The sequence below is a fragment of the Suricata suricatta genome, chromosome 13, assembly GCF_006229205.1.
Source record: "Suricata suricatta isolate VVHF042 chromosome 13, meerkat_22Aug2017_6uvM2_HiC, whole genome shotgun sequence".
In the NCBI taxonomy this organism is placed as follows: Eukaryota; Metazoa; Chordata; class Mammalia; order Carnivora; family Herpestidae; genus Suricata; species Suricata suricatta.
The window spans coordinates 3,178,421-3,202,184 of record NC_043712.1 but is presented as its reverse complement, the minus strand read 5'-3'; the positions used below and the strand labels follow the sequence as shown (position 1 = coordinate 3,202,184).

General features: G+C 62.9%; 1 protein-coding gene across 6 annotated transcripts in view; it reads right to left on the bottom strand.

The window, feature by feature from the left end:
• Positions 1–623: 623 nt before the first annotated feature.
• RALGDS (ral guanine nucleotide dissociation stimulator) overlaps positions 624–23,764 on the bottom strand; it is a 39,115-nt gene continuing 15,974 nt past the window's right edge. For 2 of the 6 annotated variants that reach the window (XM_029921160.1, XM_029921157.1), the window contains exons 2-18: positions 14,880–14,990; positions 13,125–13,318; positions 12,629–12,727; positions 11,493–11,686; positions 10,516–11,243; positions 9,566–9,781; positions 9,137–9,240; positions 8,573–8,657; positions 7,603–7,671; positions 7,097–7,183; positions 6,534–6,566; positions 6,107–6,228; positions 5,857–5,952; positions 5,374–5,575; positions 4,998–5,240; positions 3,659–3,773; positions 624–1,756 (exon numbers count right to left, since the gene is read on the bottom strand). In XM_029921160.1, the coding sequence (XP_029777020.1) occupies positions 1,581–1,756; positions 3,659–3,773; positions 4,998–5,240; positions 5,374–5,575; positions 5,857–5,952; positions 6,107–6,228; positions 6,534–6,566; positions 7,097–7,183; positions 7,603–7,671; positions 8,573–8,657; positions 9,137–9,240; positions 9,566–9,781; positions 10,516–11,243; positions 11,493–11,686; positions 12,629–12,727; positions 13,125–13,318; positions 14,880–14,990 (2,874 nt within the window). In that variant the 3' untranslated portion in view covers positions 624–1,580. The remainder of the gene's footprint in view (positions 1,757–3,658; positions 3,774–4,997; positions 5,241–5,373; positions 5,576–5,856; positions 5,953–6,106; positions 6,229–6,533; positions 6,567–7,096; positions 7,184–7,602; positions 7,672–8,572; positions 8,658–9,136; positions 9,241–9,565; positions 9,782–10,515; positions 11,244–11,492; positions 11,687–12,628; positions 12,728–13,124; positions 13,319–14,879; positions 14,991–23,764) is intronic. The other 4 variants (XM_029921162.1, XM_029921158.1, XM_029921159.1 and 1 more) reach the window with 4 other exon arrangements.

Here is a 23,764-nt window from a genome sequence, read left to right as displayed (position 1 = left end):
GAGATCACGATGTGACTCTGGAACCAAGATGTCCCCTTTCCTCAGGGCTTGCTTCGGTTCCTGGAGAACTGCGCACTTCCTTTTCTACAGTGACTTTTCCAAACTCTGCCGTCCCCTGGGGTGCCTGCTGTTCAGGGCCGGAAGCTTCCGTCCTGCAGCCTTGGTGGTCAGCGCGAGGCCTGGCAGGGACCCCCCGAACCGCCCAAGTCCCACAGTGCCGCTCGTCACCAAGCACGCCCCGGGCTCTCACGCCGGAAGAGGTTCCAGAGTCCCCAGACTGGTCACCCCGATCACTATCCCCGCACCTCCACGGTCTCCATGGAGAGACTGACCCTGGGGCGGCTCATCCCACGATTTTCTCTCACCAATGTTATTGTTAAAGACACCCAAGTTTCCAGGCTTGTGGCTGTGTCCTGTGAAAGCACCTCCAACCTCCAGTCGCAGGGATTCTGGGGGGCTGTCCCCGGGTGAAGACACTGGCGAGCCGGAGGATGGGGGCCGGCCCTTCTCGCCTCCCCTGCACACAAATAAGCCAGTCGCCACGCGAAGTTTCCCATCGGAACACAGAACGTGAGCATCTGTATCTCACGGGATGTGAAAGAACAGGACCACGACTCCCAGGCTATAGTAGAAACTGAATTTTAATAGAATATTCAAGTCTAGCATTTGCTATTTACAACAAATAAATATTGCCCCTCCCCAACTGGTAAACTTTTTTGTTTTGTTTTTGCCTTTTATACAAATAGTCCTCGCCCCTCCCCTTCCCCCGAATCCTCCTTGCCCACGATCCCCCGTCTCGTGTGGTCTCACGAAGCCCAGGGTGCAGTGGCAAGCGGCGCCCGCCGCGTCATGCGATTCAGTGCCAACGGGACTCGGCTGAGACCGCCCTCATTCACTGGGTGAAGAGTGTGATCTGTGAAGAGGGTTCCCGCTCCCCTCCCAGGGGAGGGCTGGGCGGGGGCGAGTGAGACTCCCTCACTCTGCTGGCCCCAATGGCGGGGTCTTTGGTGCGGCCCAGGAAAGGCTACGTGGTGGAAAAGAGGGGCCGGGACCCGAGAAGGGCGTGGGCCGATGCCCGTGGGCGCGAGGAGAGAATTGCAGTGGTCAGACCCGGTGGAGGAGTGGGTGCCCTGGGGTGCCCACGGGCACAGGTGGCAGTGCCCCACACCTGAGCAGGTGTGAGGGGAGGCGCACAGAGGGCACTGCCCGGCGGCGTGTAGGGCTCCATGCCCACTGCCAGCGCTCCTTGGCCAAAGTCAAGGGTTCCGGAGAGCAAAAGGCACCTAAGGCGGCGAGGGGTCCACGGGAGGCCAGGTCAGCCTGTCGAACTGCAGGCCTGAATCCCGGCAGCGGGAGAGGGTTCAGGGTGAAGTGAGTCTGCGGGTGGCCTGAGCTGGCCTTCACCCTGAACCCTCTCCCGCTGCCGGGATTGACGCCTGCAGTTCCACAGGCTGACGTGGCCTCCCGTGGACCCCTTGCTGCCTTAGGTGCTTCCAGCTCACGGAGTCTGGAAGCGCTCTGTGCCCCAGCCAGCCGGCCCCTGAGACAGTGGTCCTGTGGCGGGCCAGCACCGGGACGAGTCAGAAGATGCCCTTGGCAATCCTGAGCCCCTTCTGCTTCATGCGAGGAAGAGTCGAGCTGGCACCATGCCTGACCTTTGCCCCCTTTGTGAAGGACCGTTTCTTCAGGACAAAGTCATAGTTGGCAGTAGAGTTCATGGCGTAGAACACATTGGCGTTGTCCGGGATCTTCAGCTCTGGTGGGGGAGGGGAGGGGGAGCTCAGCGGTGCTGACAGGGACCTCCCCTAACACCCGCCACTTGAGAGCCCCCCAGGGCAGGCCTGAGCCAAAGACCTGAGCGCCCCCCCCCTCCCAGTCTCAATCCAGGAATGCCAAGGGCCCCTCTGAAGGACACCTGCTGGGCACTCACTAAATCCAAGGCCTCATGTTTAGAAAGGGACTCTGCGCATCCCTGGAGTCCCCGCCCTCAGGCCCCGAGCTACTCAGGCCCAAGGCTGTGGGGCCCAGTGACACGCAGGCCTTGCCCCAGGTCTTCCGTGCCCAGGGCCAGGAGGCCTCCACACCCCCTGGGGGGCAGATGCCAGCAAGGCTTTGCTTTGCCTCCTCCTACCCCATCTGCTACGACCCAGACCGCCTGAGCGTCGCACCCCTGCCTCACTCCCCTGCCGTGCCTGGGCCTCGGTCCTCCCGTCCTGGAAGATGGGGCACAACCTGCCCAGCCCCCCTCCCCACACCACCAAAATGGTGCAAGAAGGAGAGAGAGCATTTAGAAAACTCGGCGTAGGGCCACTGGGGTCACTGCGAATTGTGTGGTCGTGGGAGAGAAAGCGGGGCGAGGGCTGTCCGCTCGGGTGACCCGCACAGCACACGCTTCTAGATGCACAGCCGGATCAGCCTCTGGCTCCTTCCCCTCCATCGTGGGGCCGAGGACAGGCACAGGCGACCTGAGGACCCTGCCCGAGCTCTCCGAGCCCCGCAGCCCAGCGCCGAGCCTTCTCAGTTCTGTCGGCACAGAGCCCGCTTCGGATCCTCGCTGCCCTGCACTCTCTGCCCCTCCCCTGCACATGCTCTCTCTAAAAAATAAACAACGGGGTGCCTGGAGGGCTTAGTCGGTTAAGCATCTGACTTTGGCTCAGGTCATGATCTCACAGTTCTGAGTTTGAGCCTCACGTCACGCTCTGTGCCGACCGCTCAGAGCCTGGAACCTGCTTCGGATTCTGTGTCTCCCTCTCCCTCTGTCCCTTCCCCACTCGTGCTCTGTCTCTCTCTCTCTCTCTCTCTCTCAAAAATAAATATTAAAAAAAAATTAAAAATAAGTTAAAAATAAAAATAAGCATTCTTGAGGGAACAGCCAGCCTCGAAAAAAAAAAAAAAAGAAAAAGCATTAAAAAAAATTTTTTTAGGGGTCGCCTGGGGGGCTCAGTCAGTTATACCTCCAACTTCAGCTCAGGTCATGATCTCACAGTTCGTGAGTTCAAGCCCCGGTGTTGGGCTCTGTGCTGCCGGCTCAGAGCCTGGAGCCCACTTCCGGTTCTGTGTCTCTCCCTCTCTTTGCCCCTCCCTTGCTCACTCATTCAAAAATAAACAAAAAAATTTTTTTTAATTGTTAGAGTCTGCTATGGTCGGAACAACTGTGTCCGCCCAGAATTCGTGTGGGAATCCTAATGTCCAAAGCGTTGGGGCCTTCGAGCAGTGACGAGGCCCATTCCTGAGGCCCCGTGCCCCTCCTGTCGCGTGAGGACACAAGAAGGTGGCCCCCTGCCACCTGGAAGACGGCCCTCACCAGAACCCGACCCTGTGGGCACCTCGATCTTAGACTTCCCGCCTTCAGAACCCTGAGCACTGCATTTCGCTAGTTGATGAGCCCCTCCCCCACCCCCAGTATTTTGTTCCGGGAGCCTGAACAGACGGGGACAGGGTCACATGTGCATGATTTTCACGTATTTGAGGTTCTTTCTGCAGCGCGTTTCCCCCCTCAGCCAGGCTGCCGCTGTGAGTGGCCCACGGGCTTGGCCATCTGGCTGCCCGACCCCAGGGGAAAAGCCTTTTCTCCTCCCTCCTTGGCGCTGCCGGCTGCGAGCTGGGTCCCCCCAGCCTGTCCCCGCCCGGGAAAGGGCGCCCGCCAGCCCGCACTCACTGCGGTCGTCAGAGATGACCTGCACCAGCTCGTATCCCTCCGCCTCGTCCTCGCCCAGGTTGTGCTTGTCCATGGCCTTGCGGATGACGGCTGGGGCCTTATCCTGGCTGGTCACCTGGATCAGGGAGGGGGTGGCCGTCAGGGCGAGGGGCCAGGAACAGCCCCCACGGAGCCGCCTCGCACTGCATTCGAGGGGCTTTTCCCCAGTGTTCCCGCGCCCCGTCCTCCTGCAAGCCTGTGACCTCCTCCCATGCCACCGCGGGGAGATGCCTGCTCCCGGGGGCGTTCCCGTGGGTCCTGGCCCCGCAGGACAATGGGATCAGTGAGCCCTGGAGGCAGGAGAGGGGCTGGCCAGATGCCCAGGGGCCACCTGATGCCAGGCCTGCACAGGCTGGAGGCCGCAGGGGGGGGCCAGCACACCCCGCCCTTCTTGCCTCCACCCCAAAGGCCGGAGTGTGGCCAGGCCTTGGACGTGGGGTCACACAGGCGGCTCTTCGAGGACAGCCAGGCCAGCTCCTGGCGGGGAGCACAGCTCAGTACAGGGCAGTATATGACGGGGCACCTGACCCGTGATTATAGCAGCCTGGATGTGCATGATTTTCACGTATTTGAGGTTCCCTCTGCAGCACGTTTCCCCCCTCTGCCAGGCCGTCCCTGTGAGTGGCCCATGGGCTTGGCCATCTGGCTGCCCGACCCCAGGGGAAAAGCCATTTCTCCTCCCTCCTTGGTGCTGCCAGCTGTGAACTGGGTCCCCCCAGTCTGCTCCCGCCCGGGAAAGGGTGCCCACCAGGGGCCAACACAGAAGCTGCCCCAGGGCGTGTGGGGCACTGTTAGTGGAGGGGGGACCTCCGGGGAGTGCAAACGGCTCCCCCACAGCCTGAGTTCTGGGACAGGAGTCCCTGCCCCCACCGCCAGCACAGCGTCTGGAGGCAAATCCCCTCGGCTCGATCTCAAGCGCTAAATGACATCCAGCGCCTGACACTGCGGGCACCACCATGGCCACCAGCCCCCCCCCCCCCCCCCCCCCCCCCCCCCCGAGAAGCCCCGAGTCACCAGCCCACCGTCAGCCCCAACCAGCAGGGGCTTCTGTCTGCCGCTGCAGAGATCCAGGCCCCAAGGCCCTGACCTCCAGCTCCCTGCTTCCCATGGGTGCCTCGTCTGTGAAGCCCGCCCCGGCCCTGGATCTCCACGGAAGCTTCTCTATGTTCTCTGCTGATCCTCTGTCTTTCCTGCTGCCCTGGAAGGTCAGCTGCAGGACCGCCAGCCTGGGACGGAGCCCGGCACACGCGTGCCACCTGGCAGAGCGCAGGCACCAAAGACGCCCGCCCGCGCCACTCACCAGGATGCTTTTGTACATGTTGCCGTTGTCCACGTCCAGGCTGACGCGGATGATGCAGCAGTCGCCCACCTGCTGGTTGTAGAGGGGCAGCGAGGAGCTGTGGCTGCAGACCCCTGAGACGGAGCGCTTGTGGGTGCGCGTGGCAGCCACGGGCGTGGTGGAGGCTGAGGAGGACGAGGCGCTGCTGGAGGTCGAGCTGATGCCCGAGGTCTCCGGGGATGAATGGGAGGCCGACTCCCAGAACTGTGGGGACGGCATGGTTAGCAAGGCGCCCAGGCCAGTGCCCAGCACCGGGGCTGGGGGGGACCCCGGTGCTCTGGGAGCCGAGGGCGCTCCCCCGGGCAGGGCCGTCAGGGAGAAGGGGCGGGGCACCCACCTTCTTCTCCTGGCCATCGGGGGACTCAGAGACAAAGCTCACGCTGCTCTCCTCCACGTCGGAGCTTGAGGAGCCGGCCGAATGGACGCTGAGCGAGTCGGTGACGTCCCCGCTGCTGAGGTAGGGGCTGCACCTGAGCTGGTCACAGGACTTGGAGTGGGAGCTGACGCTGGTGCTGAGCTCCGTGCTGGGGGCCTGGCGGCTGCATGGACAGCTCAGCTTACTCGGGGGGCCTCTCCTGGGACACATCCCACCCCCTGCTTCCCCCCACCACACGCGGCACTCCGGGCTCTGTGCCATGGGCTCGGTCAGTCACCAGCGCCGCATTTGTCCCTGCTTTGGGAGCAATCAATTTAGGATCACCCCATCCCACAGAGGAGAAAAGGGAGGCCCAGAGAGGGAAGACGAGTGGCCGCAGTCACATCAGCCCGAGGCTTCCCTAAGCCTCGAGGGGCCCCTTCCTGCCAGCCCAGGGCCACTCACTCGCTCCAGCGTTTGACAATGGCCGCATTCTTCTTGGCCTTCAGCGTGTTGCTGGCCAACTCAGAGGGGGGCTCCAGCTCACAAGACAGGTTGTAGCTGCGGGACGGAGAGGCAGTTGTGACGCCACCAGGAGGCGCCCGCAGGTCTCCCGCCCAGGATCTGGCGGTGGGGGTCCAGACACCCGGCCACCACCGGGCAAGAGAGGCCGACGCTGAGCGAGGTCCCACCCCACAGCCCCGCCCAGCCTCACCTCTCTGTCTCGCTGAGTCGCTCCATGGCCCGGAACCAGGCCCCAAAGTGCTCCTCGGCTGTGATGCTGTAGTTGTTGCAGGCCGACTGGAGCAGCTTGATCTGGGCGATCACTTCGAATTCCTGGGGCCCAGAGGAAAGGATGGGACGGCGATGGGATGGGGGGCTGCTGGGCAGGTCGTGGGTGGGGGTGCTGGGTGGGGCAGGGACCCAGGGTCTCTGGGTCCTCTCCGTTCTAACAAACAGCCCCTCCCAGGAAGCCGTCCTTGACCCTGGCCTCCTGCACTCACCCTCCTGTGGGAGTTGTCCCCACCCCCCTCCTCTGTGTATCCAACTCTCCCCTTAAATATAACAGAAAGCAGGATGCAGCCAAGGCCGGTCTCTGATTTCCACACCCCCGCCAACACGTACAGACCGCAGCCACTCACCTTCCTCCGCTTCTCGAAGTTGATCAGTGTCCCCTGGAAGGCGGACAACCAGCGACCATCAGAAAGCGTCCCCTTGCCTGTGACCAGCCCCCAGCCCCTCTCAGGCTGCACTACCGACAGCATACACCAGGGGGCGAGTGTGCGCACACACACCGGGTCTGGGGGTGGGGAGGCTGTCATGTAGGGGTGGTGGGCAGAGGGGCAGAGCTTCAAAGAACTGCTTGCCCAGCCCTCTGAGGTCAGAAGGATTGAGACTTTGGGCAGGAAGGCTCAGCTTGGCCACCACGTGCCTGAGCTTGGAGGGCCCGCCTCTCTCTACCTGCAGTCGCTGCCCAAGGGGAGGGCCGCACACTGGGCAGCTCTAAGCCTCACCGGCAGGGCACCTAGCTCCGTTTACTCCCCAGTGAGCTGGGCAGAAGCTCTGGCACAGGGGGGTGGCTGGGGGCCCTCAGGAGAGGGGTGCCCAGCACTGAGAGCTCAGGGCTCAGGGAAGGGCGCTTCCCCCTAGGGCTCCAGGACCCTGGCCCCACTCCCAGCCGGCCTCACCCCTGGGGCTCACTCACATACAGATAGTCCTTCATTGCAGTGTCCAGCATCACCAGGTCTGTGAGGAACGTACCCAGGTAGGGAACGGTGCCCTGGATGACACCCTGGGACATGGGGGTAGGGCCGATGAGCAGCGACCAGGGTCCCCGGCCTCCCAGCCTTGGCGTCCCCCCCCCCCCCCCCCCCCCCCCCCCCCCCCCCCCCCCCCCCCCCCCCCCCCCCCCCCCCCCCCCCCCCCCCCCCCCCCCCCCCCCCCCCCCCGCCTCCCACTAAGAGTCTTTAGCAGTCTCCGCCCAGACTCCCTCCTCGAGTCCACAGACCCCAACCTCCCTCTAGTCACCTTCCAGGCCCTGCTGCTTGGCAAATACCAAGGTTCTGTGGTCCTGGGCCCTCCCCACCCCTAAAGCCCACCCTGAGCCTGGCTGCAATCAGCACCCTCGAGACCCCCGCTGGTCTGGGCCAACCCCTCCCCTCCTGCCTCAGGGGTCGGCCCCCCGCCTCTCTCCGCCTCGAGTGCACTCACCGTCTCCTTCGGCCGCTTCTGGGCTCTCTTGGGGTTCATCTCCAGGGTGGCAAACTTGGAGGTGCCCTCCTGCCAGGGTTGAGGAAGGGGTCAGTGAGACCTTCCTCTCTTCCCTTGTTTCCCCTCCAGCAGACCTGACCTTGGCACTTGGTCACTGGTCCGAACACTCTGCCCCCACAGGTGGCGCTCTGGTGCTCACGGGATGTGGGAACATGGGGCCGGGGGGCCTGGCCTCCCGGAGCCTGTTTCCTGGTCTGGAAAGTGCAGGTGAGCAGACACCTGCCTCCCGGGGGTCTCCAAGGACTCAACAGCCCTGGCCCTCTCCCAGGTGGGGGCCCTGCACAAAACTCGCCCACCCTCCTCTCCTCCTGGTACCTCCTGACCTCCCTGTGAGTCATGAAATGGGAGGGACCCCAGCTTGTCCTTCTCCAGTGACTGACCCAAGTGCCCCAAGGGACTCAGAGGTGAGCAGGCTCCTCCCTCCCGGCTGGAGACCCGCTCCTGCTAACCGGTCACCAGCTCATTTGAGGCCATGTGGGGACAGACAGCCTGCAAGATCTCCAGGATCCATTTGCGGCGCCTGCCCTGGGGGCGGAGGGGGCGGTCCCCCGCGGCTCCCCGAGCTGCCTCCCACGTCTGTTCATTTGGACCCAGGGCTGGGCCACTCCCTGTGGTACATAGTCCCTGGGTGGGCAGGGTGTGGCCACCCTGGGCCGCAGCTCGGACAGAAGGAGCCTCCTACCCGGACCCCCGCCCCCCAGCGGCCTGGAGGAAGGAGACCCTCTGATACCCACCCTCCACCTTCTGGAACACCTCAGCTGCTCCCACACCGTTCCATTACCGGGGGCCTCCTGCCCCCAAACTGCCCCCCACCGGCCCAAGCACCAAAAAGACCCCACTCTCCCCAAAGTCCAGCCCAGACAGGACAGGCGCTTTACAAAGAGACCCCCGTCCTCTGTGCCGATTTTACCTTGATGAGCAGCTCCCTGCTCAGTGAGTAGTTGTTCTCGTCTGAGAAAATCTCTGACAGCTTCTGAAAGGTTCGAAAGCTGTCCCTGGGGGAAGGAAGGAGAGACTAAGGAACGGCAGGGAGCAGGGTGAGTGCTGGTCCTTTTAGGACCCAAGGATCCAACCGCCCGGACCGGTGCCTTTCACCCAGGGTTCCGCTGGGCCCCGGGCGCTCTGCGGGCCAGGGGAGGGGGGCTCCATGTGCGTGTATATGGCTGTTTGGATCAGTTGGGATTTCAAGGGGACAGAGTGGTATGGCTATCAAGGAAACACAGGAAAATCTCCAATGTGGCTCCATCTAGTACCTGACAGATAAGGGAAACTGAATCCCAGGGCATAAGTGCTGGCCTAAGGCCTATGGACGCTTGGAGAGCTCCCCCCACCCCCGCCCTGCCCGAGTCAGCAGACCAGCCTCAGGATTTGCTGCCTCCTGGCAGGTCCCAGGCTCCCTGAGGGACAACGCTCAGTCCCTTGGGAGGTCCCGGGCCCCTCCAGGTAAGCCGTCTGAGGAGGGAGGTCTCCCCACCTGGAAACTTCTTCCCACGTCTTCTTCAGCCTGTGGATAGAGTTGCTCTGCAGAGCTGACAGGATGGCGTAGAGCGACGAAAAGTTCTTGAGGATACGGCACTCCTGGAGAGGGACAGAAGGGCCGTGAGGTGCAGGTTCAGTCCCCTGAGCTCCAACCTCCCGTCCTCGGTGACAGAGACTCCCGGGGAACCCCGACGATGCCCCTGGGCCCCCGTGCGTGACACTCCCAGGGAGGAGGCGCTGTGCTCAACTCGAGGGAGCAAGTTAAGCGGGGAGTGAGCATCAAGGCAGCGGGATGTGCAAGTCAAGGCCAGTGAGCCCCTGGGAAGAACCGGCTGGGGTCTCTGCAGGGCCCTGGACCGCACACCGCAGCCCTGAGGGCAAATGAAGGCAAGAACGGGCTCCCTGGGGCCCCTCCGAGGCATACCCGGGCCACCTCGATCCAGTGCTCCACCACCCTGGCCCTGTCCCGGGCCGTCACAGTCCGGTCCCCCAGGCAGGTGGTGATGACGCAGTTGGCCACACTGTTGAACTGGGTGACGGTGGCACGGACAGTGGGAGCCAGGTGTTCCTTGCCCTTCTTGTCCCGCTGGGACCAGATGGAGCCCAGGCAGTGGTAGGGCACTACCTTCTTGAACAGCTCCTGCGGGATCATGAGGAGGGTCACCTGGCGCTGCCACAGCCCGGCTAACCCTCCACGGCTTCCCTGGTCCCGGGCAGGGTCCCTGGTCAGGACCAGAGCTCAGGAACCGCTGAGGCTGTGGCTGGAGCCGCGCAGGCCCTGGGTGGGGTCTGTGTCTCTGGGCTTGGCTCTCTGCCTGCCGTGGGTGCCCTGTGCACGCGTGATCCAGATGACCCGCTGGCAGGGACGAGCATTGACATTTTCAGCAGGCCCCCCTCACTAACCGCAGGCACCAGAAGGTGGCCCATAGCTGTGCATACCAGGCGGCACCTTCGCTCCTGAATCCTGGCTCAGGCCCCCCCCCCCCCCCCCCCCCCCCCGCTCCGTCCAGACGTGTGGTCACTGTGGGTGCTCAGCCAATGGGCTTTGTCTGCCATAAACTCCAGGACATGGCAGGTGCCTCATAGGCGCCAAGGCTGGTGAAGCCTCCCAGGCAGATGGGGTGATCCACGGAGCTGGAAGTGCCATGGCGAGCCCCACCCCCCACCGAATGGGCCAGGCCCCGCCCCGAGCCTTCTACTGCCCGTTTATTCCATCATCGCTGTGCAGAGGGATGGGTTGGGGAGGGTCCCATTTCCACACGCACAGTCCAGGGGTCATGCAGCAATGGCGGAGCTGGGATATGGACCAGGGAATGAACCAGAAGCTAGAGGAAGGTGCTCCCCTGCCCCACCCGGCTGAGAAAAGTTGCTCACTGCATCCATCAGCGTGAACTGCTCTGCCACCAGGTCTGGAGGGAAGGCCAAGAGATGGGGCTTCTCATTCAGACCGTTTTCTGCAGCCACAGGTGAAGGCCAGGGAGGCCCGGGTCCTGGAGCTGCCTCTAGCTCTAGAGTCTGTGATAGAGCCGGCTCTGGTTCTGGAGCTGGTGCTGGAGCCAGCCCGAGCTCTGGTTCTGGAGCCGGTGTTGGAGCTGGTACTGGAGCCAGCTCGAGCTCTGGTTCTGGAGCTGGTGGTGGAACCAACTCTAGCTCTGGGTCTGGAGCTGAAATTGGAGCTGGTACTGGAACCAGCTCTAGCTCTGGTTCTGGAGCTGGTGGTGGAACCAACTCTAGCTCTGGGTCTGGAGCTGAAATTGGAGCTGGTACTGGAACCAGCTCTAGCTCTGGTTCTGGAGCTGGTGGTGGAACCAGCTCTAGCTCTGGTTCTGGAGCCGGTGTTGGAGCTGGTGGTGGAACCAGCTCTAGCTCTGGTTCTGGAGCCGGTGTTGGAGCTGGTGCTGAAGCCAGCTCGAGCTCTGGTTCTGGAGCCGGTGTTGGAGCTGGCTCTAGCTCTGGGTCTGATTCTGGTGCTAGAGCTGGCTCTAGGTCCAGAGCTGGTGCTGGAGCTGGTGCTGGAGCCGGCTTTAGCTCTGGAGCTGGCACTAGAGTTGGTGCTGGAGCTGGCTCTAATTCTGGAGCTGGTTTTAAAACTGGCAACAGAGCTATAGGAAGAAATAGATTTCCAGGTGTTTTTGCAGAGACAGAACCCACCCCAGAGCCTCCCAGAGAAGCCGCAGCCAGGACGCAGCCGGGACGCCACCCCAGGACCTCTTCCCCCCTGCAGTCCGCAGCTGGGTGCTCTGAGGCCAGACTTGCCTCCTGGCCCCACACTGGCCCCCAGGGCTCCTCCCTGGGTGGCCCGGCACCGCCCCAGCCCCGACACCCACATCTCCTACCGCCAGCCTCCTCACCCTCGGGCTCGGGCTCTGGGAGCTCTGCATGCTCCAGCTGGGCCAGCAGAAGGTGGGCGCGGCGCTCGAGGTCAGAACCGGGCATGTTGAGCTGCACATACGCCACCAGCTGCTTGAGGCAGAGAAAGTCTGGGGGCTGACAGAAGTCCTCTGAGTACTGATCCAGCCAGGTACCCAGGATGGAGGAGATGGCACTGGAGCGGGGGGGGGCAGACAGCAGAGTCAGAGGCCTGGCCTTTCCTTCCGCACAGCCCCCTGCAGTGCCCCTGGGGCACTCATCCAGAGGCCAGGCCACCCGAGCCCACTCCCACTGGCCATCCAGGCAGGAGCAGGACCGGTCAGCAGGCGAGGGCCTGGCCATCTCCACGGGAGGGAGCCCTCCATCAATGGCGTGAGCACCCCTGTCTTCCTTGGGGAGGCCTGACTCTTCCCTCTGTCTGTCTGTCTGGGGGCCTCTTTGTTGCAACGTAAACTCCAGGAGGGCGGAAGAATGCTGTGTCTGCTCTGTCCCTGCCCTGGCCACACACAGTCGGTGCTGCATAAGTGTGTGAGCCGCACATAGTCAGTGCTGCATAAGTGTGTGAGCCGCACACAGTCGGTGCTGCATAATTGTGTGAGCGGGAGGGAACAGGCAGTGTCCTCCCGCCCAGCCTGCATGGGCTCTCGTGGCCCCTCGTCCCCAGCTCCTGCACCGACGGCTGCTGTACTGCCTTCGAGGCACGTGGGGGCCTCCTCTTCCCAAGGACACTGGTGTCAGGAACGAGTGTCCAGCCTGCCCAGCCCCACGTGCAGCTGGACTCAGGGGACCGACGTGTGAGGTCGATGGGTGAGCAGGTGGGCCCCCCTACCTCCTTCCTGGGACCCAGGATCAGGGCAGGTAGTGCTGGCGTGGGCTGTGGGGGGAACCCACTCTCTCAGCCCCCAGCCTCCCCTCTGCTCCCTCGGGCCCAGGACCCCAGCCCCAGCTGTCTGGCTCCTTTCCTCCTGCAGCCCTCCCCACACCTCAGCCCTCCAGCAAGAATCACAGCGTGTGTAGGAGTCAGGGCTCTGCCCAGAGCCCCCGCCCTCGCCCTAGATGTCCCCCACCTTGGAACCGGGGGGGGGGGGTCCTCCCATCAGATCCCAAGTCCACTCACTTTTTTAGTTGGTCCTGGGGTCCACCGTCTTCATCAGAATAAGGAAGGATGTAGTTGTATCTAGAGAAGGCCATGAGGTCATCACATCTACCGTACCTGCTATGATGTCTAGGGTTACTAGGGGACTTCTAGATGACAATGGAAGCCCTGGTCTGGATTATGCGAAATGTCTAGAATGGGCTTTAGGTCCCTGTGTTGAGTGAATGAAGCCCAACCAGCACCTTACAGACACTGGAGGGGGTTGGGGCCCCCCACCAGCCCCCAGGATGGGTCCCCCGTATGGAATCTAGGGCGAAAGCAGCTTTGCCCCAGGCACGGGATATCCAGGCTGGAGGCAGAGAGGAATGGCCGCAGCCCCAGGCAGCCCCCTCCACGGGCCTGGCACAGGGTTGGGGGGGCTTGTTGCAACAGTGGGACACACCCCATGTGGGGTGCCCATGAGACACCTGAGGCGCAGAGATGAGAAGGGCCAGGAGGGGGCGGGGGCCGTGCTCACCTCTTGAACAGCAGGTCCAGCACCTGCTGGGTGGTGGTGAAGGCTCGGTAGGTGCACAGGAAGACGGTGACGTAGGAGAGGTCGCTGTCCTGGAAGGCGGGCACCAGGTGCTCCACCAGCTTCTCCAGCGTGCCAGCTTTCACCGTCCGCACCTTGCAGGTCTCGTACACGTTCAAAGCTGACTCGTTTTCACACTGGGGTGGGGACACGGGTGCGCAGATGAACTCCCCAGAGCTCCGTGACCCGCGGCAAGAGCAGGGCCACGCGTGCCCCCAGCAGACATAGTTTCTCAGCTTTTTAATTTTTTTTAATGTTTTTTATTTATTTTTGAGAGAGAGAGACAGCGTGAGCAGGGGAGGGTAGAGAGGGAGGGAGACACAGAATCTGAAGAGCTAGCTGTCAGCACAGAGCCCGACGTGGGGCTCGAACCCACAAACTATGAGGTCATAACCTGAGCTGAAGTTGGACGCTCAACCGACTGAACCACCCAGGCACCACAAACCCAAAGGTTCTCAGCTTTAAAAGTGGGATCAGGGATGGGGAGGACTAAAACAATACTAACCCAGCTCTTCTGGGTCATTCTGTTAGCGGAACGTAATGACAGTCCCTCCGTGGATCACGGGCGTCGCTCCCGTGAGCCCTGCCAAAGCCTGCCCATTCTAGAGACGAGAACACGGAGGCTTATTCTGGTGTGGGAAGAGACACGGGATGTTCAGCGCAGCCCTGGGGAAGTGGCTGTGGGAAGGCATCAGGACCAGGTCTCAGCGCTGAAAGGCTAAGTCACCGTGCAGCGGAGTCCAGCCCTACTTCTGGCCTGGAGAGGTCACGAGGCTGTGTTCCGGGAGACAGTAAGTATACAGCAGCCCGGTCTCCCTCCCTTTTGGGTAAAACTAGCCCTTCCAAGCGAGGGGACATGGAAGGGCGTGCTGGTCTGCAAGGGTGCGCTTACAGCCCGACAGAACCAGGGACCCGAATTAAAACAAGAGAACCTGGGGCAAGACACAAAATCACCGGCGGCCAAACATGGCAGAAAAGTCTTTGTTGTGGTTTTTGAAAAGGGTCTTTGTGGGGTGGGGGTGGGCGCCTGGCTGGCTCGGTCGGTTAAGCGTCCGGCTTTGACTCAGGTCATGATTCACGGTTTGTGGGTTCGAGCCCCGCGTTGGGATCACTGCTGTCAGTGCAGAGCCTGCCTGGGATCCCCCACCCCTCCCCTGCTTGCATATGCACATGCACTGGCTTGCTCGCTCGCTCTCTCTCTCAAAAAAATCCCCACAAACATTAAAAACATATATATATATATATATGTTCTAGGAACGCCCGGGTGGCTCAGTCGGTTGAGCGTCCAACTTTGGCTCAGGTCATGATCTCGTAATTCAAACCCCACGTCAGGTCCTGTGCTGACAGCTCGGAGCCTGGAGCCTGCTTTGGACTCTCCATCTCCCCCTCTCTCTGTCCTCCCCAACTCACGAGCTCTCTCTCATAAATAAAAAAAAATTTTTTTAATATAAATGTTTTAACAGAGTCTTTTTTTTGATGTTGATCAGATATGCGCAGGGTGATGGTCCTGGCCAAGCCCAGGACCGGAGAGTGGGGCGGGGAGGGGGTGCGGCGCGGAGGCCCCTGTTCCTCTGGGAGGGGGATTGTGGAGCCCTTAGGCAGGAAGGCCCCAGGAGGGAGCCCAACAGATGGCTGAGTGGCGCTGGAACCCAGGCCTTCTCAGGGGCCTGGGGGTGGAGGCCCCACGCCCGCACTCACCCCGAGCCAGCGCTGACCCTTGTTGGTGCCGTGGTGTGCCTGCACCTTTCGCAGAGAGACGGAGTAGATGACCCCGTTGACCAGCTCCTCGCCAATCTCCTGTGTGTAGCTCTGTAGAGACAGTGCCCAGCCATCGGGCAGGGGCGTCAGGGGCTGTCCCCATGAGCCTCCGGTCCCTGGCCGAGGCCCAGTGTCCACACGGGGCCCCAGGCCAGGATTCAACGGGCCGCCCGTGCCACGGCCCTCTGGAGGAACATCAGGGCAGATGCACGCCGCCCCCAGCGCTGCCCTTCCCACCCCGCCAGCCACAGGCTAGGTATGAGCAAGACAAGGCCACCAAGCTCCTGAACCCCCAGCGGCCTGCTCGTGGCACCCAGAAGGTGCAGAAGGGCCCGGAGAAGGTACCTCCCCCACGGCCAGGGGCCCCACGTCTCCCAGCCCGCCGTGCCCCCGCCTCCCGCGTCAGCACCCTGGCCCAGCCCTGGAGTCAGCATCACGGGTCTGGGGCAGGTGTTGGGCATCCCCGAGGGCCACAGGCGATGTCACTTCCTTCCCTTTCTGCTCATTCAAGCCCTGGCGCTTTCTTGGGTAACAGAGGAGTTCCCCTTCCCTGTCCCCGTCACGTGCATGGGGACAGGGTGAAAAAGAGGATGGGGCACGCGTCTGGGCAGATGACCGGGCTTTCACGAGACCCAAAACCACAGGGCTGTAGAGGGGACAGGAAAGGGCGTCATCTGGCTGCTCCCTGGACCAGGAGCAGAGAGGAAATGCCCTTGGTTTAGGGGGCAGCTGCCCCTCCCACTGAGCAGACTGGCCTGGGGGCTTTGACCATCAAGCCCTGGCCAAGGCCACTTAGCCTCTCCCACCTGCCCCTGACCAGGGAAGGGCGAGCCTGCGGTAAGAAGGGGACCTCCGAGAGTTTAGGGAGGAGCTGGGATGTGCCACTTGGCACAGAGCCACATTGCAGGGTCCTCACCCACAGCTGGGAGCGTGGGTCACTGCCCTGACCTGAGGCGGTCGTGGAGCTTACAGAAGACCCGGGCGAAAGTGCTTTCCCTGAAGCCCTTGGCCAAGCTGGGCTGCGGCTGCACCCCTGGGGGCAGCGATGGGAGCCTGGGCCTCTCACCCCTTGCCCACCCTGAGGGCCCTGGGGGCTGCCCTCGGGGAAAGCCACTTCCTTTGACCTGTGGCCGCCCTCCCACGCTGGGCACCATGCCACCGGGGAAGCCACTGCGATCACATTCTCTCCAGAGAGAGAGCCAGCGGGCTTCTGGGAAGTTAGCGGGAACCACAGGCGGAGGTCACCCTGACTCTGGGCACCTCCCACACCCACGCCCCTCAAAGAGCCGGGGCACGTGGAAGAGTGGCCCTCCCACTGAGGAAGGGAAACACCAGGGGCTCACTTTCTGTTTCCCTGCCTGGAAGAGGCCTCGGACAAGACAGGTTTCCCGGACCAGCTGTCCCCTGCCGACTGGGACCCCATCACCTCGGCATGTTCTCAGGGGTCAGACCGAGGCTCGGCTTGGAGGACCTGCCCTTCTCCAGGGTTTTGGACCCACACTTGGCCCAGCTGGGAACAGTCCGTGTCCTGAACACCCAGGTTGGCGGCAGCGATGGGGAGGTCCCCATGTAGGACCCGCCCGTTAGAGGACAGTGGACTTGAACTCTGCACAGCACCTGGCTCCCAGTGGGGGTTCCATCAAGGCCAGCCATGGCAGGGGCTGTGGCCAGGCTGTCGCTGAGCCCCCCCCCCCCCGCCCCCGCCCCCGACAGGTCCAGAGAGCAGGCGCTGCGGCAGTGAGCCACCAGCCTCAGCCTCGCTGGCAGAGCAGCTGGCCTGTGTGTCACATGGTCCCTGAGCCCCACCCCCCACCCCCAGGGGCCCCCTTCCCAGTGGGGGGTGGGGGACTGGGCGGGACATGGAGAGGGACAGGAGTCACCACCCTGTCACACAGATGGGGAGCCGCTCTAGCTCCCTCGCGCAGCAAAACAAAACCAGCGGCTCCCAGCGGCACTGAGGCAGGCGCCATTGAAGCCAAGAGCGGACAGAGACGCAGGCTCCCAAGCAGACTGCCCTGGGGCCTGGGCAGAACTGGCAGACCCGGGCATTCGTTTCCGGCTCCCACCCCTTTCCAGGGACAGAAAAGGGACACAGCCAACAGCCTGGCATCTGTCCCCCAGGACCCTCTGGGCGGGAAGAGCAGGGCCCTGGTGCCTGGGGTGACCCTGGGCCACCCTGTTGGCAGCATGCAGGCCCAGGAGCGGGCGGCCCGGTGAGCGCAGGGCTCTGGCAAGGGGCAGGAAGGCTCCAGGGGGAGAATGGGAGCGGCCCAGCAAGCAGCAGATGTCCCGAGGGGAGGCTTCTGTAGGGAAAAGAATGCCACAAGGATGGCTGTGTCCTGGGGGGACCAGTGTCCCCAGGTCCCTGAGACCCAGTTGGCAGCCGTGTCTCACACGCTGCCTGACCTTCCACAGCTTGGCTCAAGCGGGGGGGAGGGGGGAGGGTGCCCCTAGGCCCCCAGGAAGCAGAGGCCAGCAGCAGGGGCACCCCACCCTCTGTTGCCCTCTGAGTACAGCCCAGAGCCCAGGGACAAGATGGAGAAACAGCTTGGGTGGCATCTGGTAGTGTGTCACCTGATCAGCCTTCTCAGGATGACAGGCCAGTAGGATGCCTGTCCCCAGCTGACTGCAGGCCAGGCCCCATTCCCCCAAGGGAGAATAGTGGGGTGACCCCCCCATCCCCTATTTCGGGAGAGACCTGAGGGGACCTACTGGCTTCCCCCTAGTCCTGCCATCTGTCCTACAAGGTGACTCGGGTCCCCACATCTGGAGACGGCATGGCACCATCATTCAGATCACCCCCCGGCCCCCCCTGGGCATACCTTTCTTGGGGAAGCCACAATGGGGGGCCATAAGGGGCCTCCAGACCCACAGGGGTCTCTACCTCGGACTGGCTTCTCCCAAGAGACCCGGTCCAGGGCTGGGGCAGACGGAGAAGGGCCCAAGCTGGTACCATGGTGTCCTCCTGTCTCCTCTTTGGGCTACACATGGAGACCTGGTCACACTCAGGCCCGCTGTCCAGGGGCCCTGGCTCACGGAGGTTACCCTAGGCCCTTACCTGGACACTGGCGCACGAGGCCCCTCCCCGGTACCCACCAGACCCCAGAACGCCGTGCCTCTCTGGCCCTGGCCTCAGTGAGCTCATCTGTGAAATGGGGAGAGGAGCAGCGGCTGCCTACAGGGCAAGAGCAGGGGCTGAGGGAATGCACGCAGCGTGCCCAGCTCGGCACCTGGCACATGAAAGTGCCCAGGAAGCAGGGACAGGTGACCTTGTTGCTGCTGAGCAGCCCCCAGGGACTGCAGATAGACAGTTGGCAGGGAAAACCCTGAGGGCACCTGAGGGAGGTTGGCCAGAGCCCTGGGAACCTGGAGGAGGACCAGTGCAGAGAGGGCAGAAGTCCTAAAACTGCCCGAGCCAGCCCTGCAGCCTTTGGAGTTTTCAGCCTTTTGCTCAAACGCCGGAGCCACAGTGGGAAACAGATCAGAGGGCCTCATGGGCCCTCCCTGGATCCCAGTCTCTCGGGACAGTTTAAACGCGGCCTCCCACACCCATTCACAGAGTGGACTGAGGATCTGGGCTGACAGAATCAGGACTTCTCAAGTCCAAGTCCTGGTTTATCTCTTAGACCATAAGCTCCAAAAACGGGGGAGGAAGAAAAATGCCCCTCATGTGTGGCAGGGCCTCGCCTTCCAGCTCTGGCGGGCGTCCTGCCTCCTGACTCTCACCGGGTGAGACCCGAGGTCACCCCTGGACGGGGGAGAACCACCCTCCTGGCCCCCTGACACTGCAGCCCATAGAGGCAAGGGGACCTTTGCTGGGGACCCTGCAAGGTACCTGGTTGCCAGGGCAATCGGGGAGCTTGGGGACCCCAGAAACTGGAGTTTGGGGACCAGCCTTGCAGAGCCCCCAAAGAGGCTGTCCCCAAGAACCCTCGCCATCAGCCCGAGCTCAGTTAGTCATCAGCATATAAAGAGGAGGAAGTTTGGGGTGGCTGGGGGCTCAGTCGGTTAAGCGTCTGACTTTAGCTCAGGTCATGATCTCATTTTGTGAGTTCGAGCCCCGCTGTGGGCTCTGTGCTGCCAGCTCGGAGCCTGGAGCCTGTTCAGATTCTGTCCTCCTCTCTCTCTCTCTGCACCTCCCCTGCTCCCGCTCTATCTCCAACTCTCTCAAAAATAAATAAAAAACAATAAAACAATTTTTAAAGAGAAGGAAATGTGCCTTGAGCGGGGACGAGTGAGGGCGCCCCCAGGATGGCCCTGGCCACCACCCGTCACCCTCCGGTCCCCCCCAGGCCGGCTCCTGACTGCCAGGCTGACAGGCCACCACTGACCAGGCCTTTGAGGGAGTGTGGCTGGTGACAGCGGAGGAGGAGGGTGGCCTGGTCCCAGAGGGGGTGCAGGGCAGGGCGAATGGAAGGTCCAGTCCAACCACAGCGTCTGAAGTCTGTGGGCCTTGCTGGGCACCAGGCTTTGCACACACGTCTCACACTTAACCCCCCAACGCCTCACCTGACAGGTAAGGGAAGAGCTGGGCAGGGAACCACAGGTCAGGAGTCAGGGAGGGGCGGCTGCGGAAGGGATTTTAACCTTGGCCTATGACCCTCCTGGCCAGCCCTGGCTGCTGCCTTGGTCCACTGTGGCTGCTACACGCACAGCCTCAGCAGAGTCCAGAGAAGGGAGGACGCAGCCCATTGAGGATGGTGGGGCATAGCGCCCGCACCTTTCCACGCAGGCGGGGTTGGGGGGAGGCCCAGGTTCCTGCCATGGGGCCCTGAGGTCAGCTACAGGACCCAGGCCTGAGAAGCACCGCGCCAGCTGCACTGGGTAGCAGGGCAGACCGGCCCCGGAGCCCAGGCCCCGGGCACTCCCCTGGACCTTGTCAGACAGCCCGACCATGGCAGCCACCACCCATCTGGCTCTGACACTGCGGGGACTCCTCGCCAGGCCACCTCTCTGTCTCCACCTGAACCCTAGGTGAGGAACGGTATCAGGCCCATTTTCCAGACGAGGGAACCGAGGCTCAGGGCTGGGGAGCAGGTCCAGGGCTTCAAGGGGCCCCGCAGCTCCCTTCCCTCAGAGCCCCAGCTCTGGACCCGCCTGTCCGACGCTGTCCCTCGGTTCAAAAGGACATTCTGCCTCCAGGTGTGACTGCCCAGTGCTGCTGCCCAACCGCTCCCTGGGGCGGAGAGGGAAATGCCGAGGCAGCACCCACACCCCGAGAGCTCCCCGAACGCAGGCCCCTGAGCCACATGCTCCTGCCCCGCTCCCCAAGCAACCTCCCAACTATTCACCCGCTCGCTCCCGCCGTGGGATGCAGGCCGGGACAGCTCAGAGCTCTGCTTCTCCTTCCCCAAGGCTGTGGGTCTCTGCTCCCACCCCGAGAAGCGGAGGCTTCCCTAGAGCTGCGTCTCCGGGAACACTGAGTCTCTGAGCCCTGGAGGCCGGAAGCCTGAGCCTGGGACACAGTGGCCACAGCACGGTACCAAGCCATGAGCACCATCGGTGGCCGGCCAGCAGCCCCGGGGAGCCAGTCTGAGACTGCCTGGGCACCGCATCCTGAAACTGCCTCCACCGGCTGGCTCAGAGGCTGCGGGGGGGGGGGGCAGCGCGGTCACTCCAGCCCCTTCCACGTCAGTGAAGACCACGGCCTAGAGACACACATCCAACTTGCAGGTTGAGGATGGAACGGAGCCTCACCTGTGAGAAGTCACCTCGGCTGCCCCAGGGAGGCAGCGCAGCAGAAGGAACGGGGGACCCAGTACCAGCCAGCGGGGGCCCCCTTCCTCTTCTCGTGGGGTCCGTGGGGGCCCAGCAGGCGGCAGTCAGTCCCCTCCTGAACTTGATTCGCCCTGCAGCCTGGAGGCTGCCCCCTCCTCAAAGACGGCAGTGTGCAGGTCGATCAAGACCCCCTCCCACCCAAGGCTATGCCTCTAGGGCCTCCGTGTCAAAGGCAAAATTCGCACTGGGGGTGAAACTGAAGAGCTGCACAAAGTGTGGGCAGGAGACCAGACAACCGGGAAGGAGGCAGGGGGCTGGGGGCAGGGACACTCTCCTCGTTATTTCTACCAGAACACAGAAGCCCTCCTGTTCCGTTCCATCCAGACTTGTGCTCAGGCTTACGGTGACGTGGTGTGGGTCAGAATCCCATCTCTGCCACTCACTAGGGTGGGGAGTTTGTGCAACCTAACTTCTAGGGCCTCAGCTATTTCATCTGTGAAGTGGGCAAGCGCTGATCCTGGCAGCCAAGAGACAATAATGCACGTGTGTTACTTAGTGCAGGGCCTCCTACAAAGTGCTGGCTCATATGAGCTACGATTTAAAACCTCTGAAGTCCAGTTCTGGACTTGTTTCTTCCTAGAAACCCTCCCCAGTGTCCTCTGGCCCAATGGACTCTTGCCTTCCCCTGGTCTGTAAGCATCCTTAGCCCTCACTTGCCCGGGGGCTTCTGCGCTGCCTGGCCCTGGCTCCGTTGCTCTCCCCCCACATGCGTAGATCTGCCCTAACCTTCTCTGATCCTTACGGAGGGCTCTCGAATACAGCAGGCCCCCAGCAGAGAACCGCCCACATTCAAATCCTGGCTGCGTGTCCATCTTGGCTTCGTGTACGTTAAAATCAGGGACTTCACTTCTCTGACTCCCCCTTTATCGGCTATAAAGTGGGATCTATGGTACTGGGCAGGGTTGGTCAAAGCCAGCTGGAGAGAGGGGGTGGTGCCTGAGGCTGGTACCAGCTGCAGCCTGAGGATTCCTCCTGGCCTGGCCCAGAGAGGGCCGCATGGGCCAGGTGACCTCTAGAAAGCAGAGGGCCCCTCAGGCCAAGCCAGGTCAACAGTGACTTGGTTTTCTGGAACACAATGATGACTGGATGCCCAGAGGTGCAAGGACATCTGGCAGCCCAGAGAGGGAAGGGCTGGGTGGAGGCGTGGTGGGAAACGGGGGTGGGGGAGGGCCAGCAGAAACTGCCTGGTGGTTTCCAGACAGGACAGGGACCGTGAGCAGGGCCGCTGCAGCTCTGGCTGCCTACAGGGACCAGAAAATCAGCCCCAGGATGGGGGGGGGGGGGGGGCACACTGTGTTGGCAGGAGGGACAGGGACTTCCCCGGCCCCCCTCCCTTTGGCCCATGGTAAATGGTCATTGTGTTTGGTTTCCGGCAGTGGCCTCCTCTTCTGCCAGGACCCTGGTTTTCCTGCCCCAGCCAGAAGCTTCCCCTTTGATTTCTAAACAGCGGCCACGGCCTGAATCTCACTCAGCTCTGAGGCCGGTGAGGGAGAGCAGCAGCGAGAGAGGGAGACAGAGAGGGGGAGGGGAGGGGAGCGGGGAGCAGGGGTAAGGGCTCAGATCTGCCTCGCCCGCCCTCGGTGCCTCCGGGATGCAGATGGACAGAGAAGCCACAAAGGGCCGCCCCACCCGGGCCAGGAACCTGCCCGGCCCCTGTGCGCACGCACGCACGCTCGCTCGCTGGACCCTCCCAGCACACAAAGCCGGAGCCGCTGCCAGACATAATGAAAGTCAGATGAGTGCTGGGCTGGTGTCAGGCTCCTACCCCCACCCTCCCTGGGGGGCCGCTCCAGCCGCCAAAGCCCGAAGCTGTGGGTGGATGAGGGCCGGAGGGCTGCCTGGCCCGCCATCCGCCAAGCTCCAGAGGAGTCTCCCGCCCCGTCTTCCCCCATGCAGGGCACGGAGACTTGCTTTATCCTCGGGCACATACACGTCTAGACCCCGTCTAGGCACTGGGGGTACATCCAGGCTGGCAATCTCCAGCAACTACAAGGTCCTGTGGCTTAAGCGATGGAAGGGGAGGGGGCACCAATTCGGTGGGGGTGGGGGGGCTCTACCTTCACTGTTGAGGCTCTGGCTTGGCCTAGATGTGCCCTGAGCCCCCAGACCCAGGGACAGCCTGTGTCCAGGCCCCACGCCCAGGCAGAACGGGGTGAGGGGCCCTGTCCCTGGATTCTGCCGGACTCTGCTATGGTCAGGGGCACAGGCAGGTGGGAGGTGGGGACTCCACGACCCACTGGGCCCCCCTGCCCAGAGCACACCAGAAACAAACGACCCAGCCCTCCCATTCATGACGGGCTCCTGCCCCTTTTCTAAACCCTCCCAAGTCCTCATGAATTCAGAGTGTCGGCGTAGTTTCTAGACAACCAGAAATGAGTCACCTCTTCAGCCTGAGAGGGCCTTCTCCCCACCTCCCTGCCTGGACACCTAGGCGCACAGGTCGGAGGCCTGCCTGTCCGCCCTGCACCCTGCTTCTCCGGGCAGCTCTGAACATCGGATCCCCGTCTGCCCCCAAAGGGCATTGTCTGGAGGCGCTTGTGGTCCCCGCTAACTAGGACTCTGCCACCCAAACCACTAGCTCACCACCTGCATCGCGGAGCCTAACCGCTGGTGCAGGCCCGGCCCTGCTGTCAGAAGTTCACAGATGTAAACAGTGACAGCGCCCGGGAAGAGTTCTACCTGGGCTGCAGGGGCGCGGGGCTGGCCCACCCAGAAGCTCGGTGGGGCCAGGTCCCGGGGCAGATGGTGCCGCTGGGCATGGGGAGGGGGGAGACCACTTGGTCCCGGCTCCGGTCCCCAAACAGTTGGACCTTTTGTGCGGCAGCCCTCACGCCCCTCCTTGCTGTCCTTGCTTTTGTGCGCAAGGCCCCTCCCCGGCCCGCTCACCCACCTCCAGGCGCGGCAGGTCCGGGTCGAGCTGCGTGAAGCTGTGCAGCACCACCGGGCAGCTGTCGGGGCCGCCCACCTCCAGGCGCACTGCGTCCCACACGCTGCGACTCCGCCGGGAGCCCGGAAACAGCGGCTCGGCGCCGCCCGCAGGCCCGGCC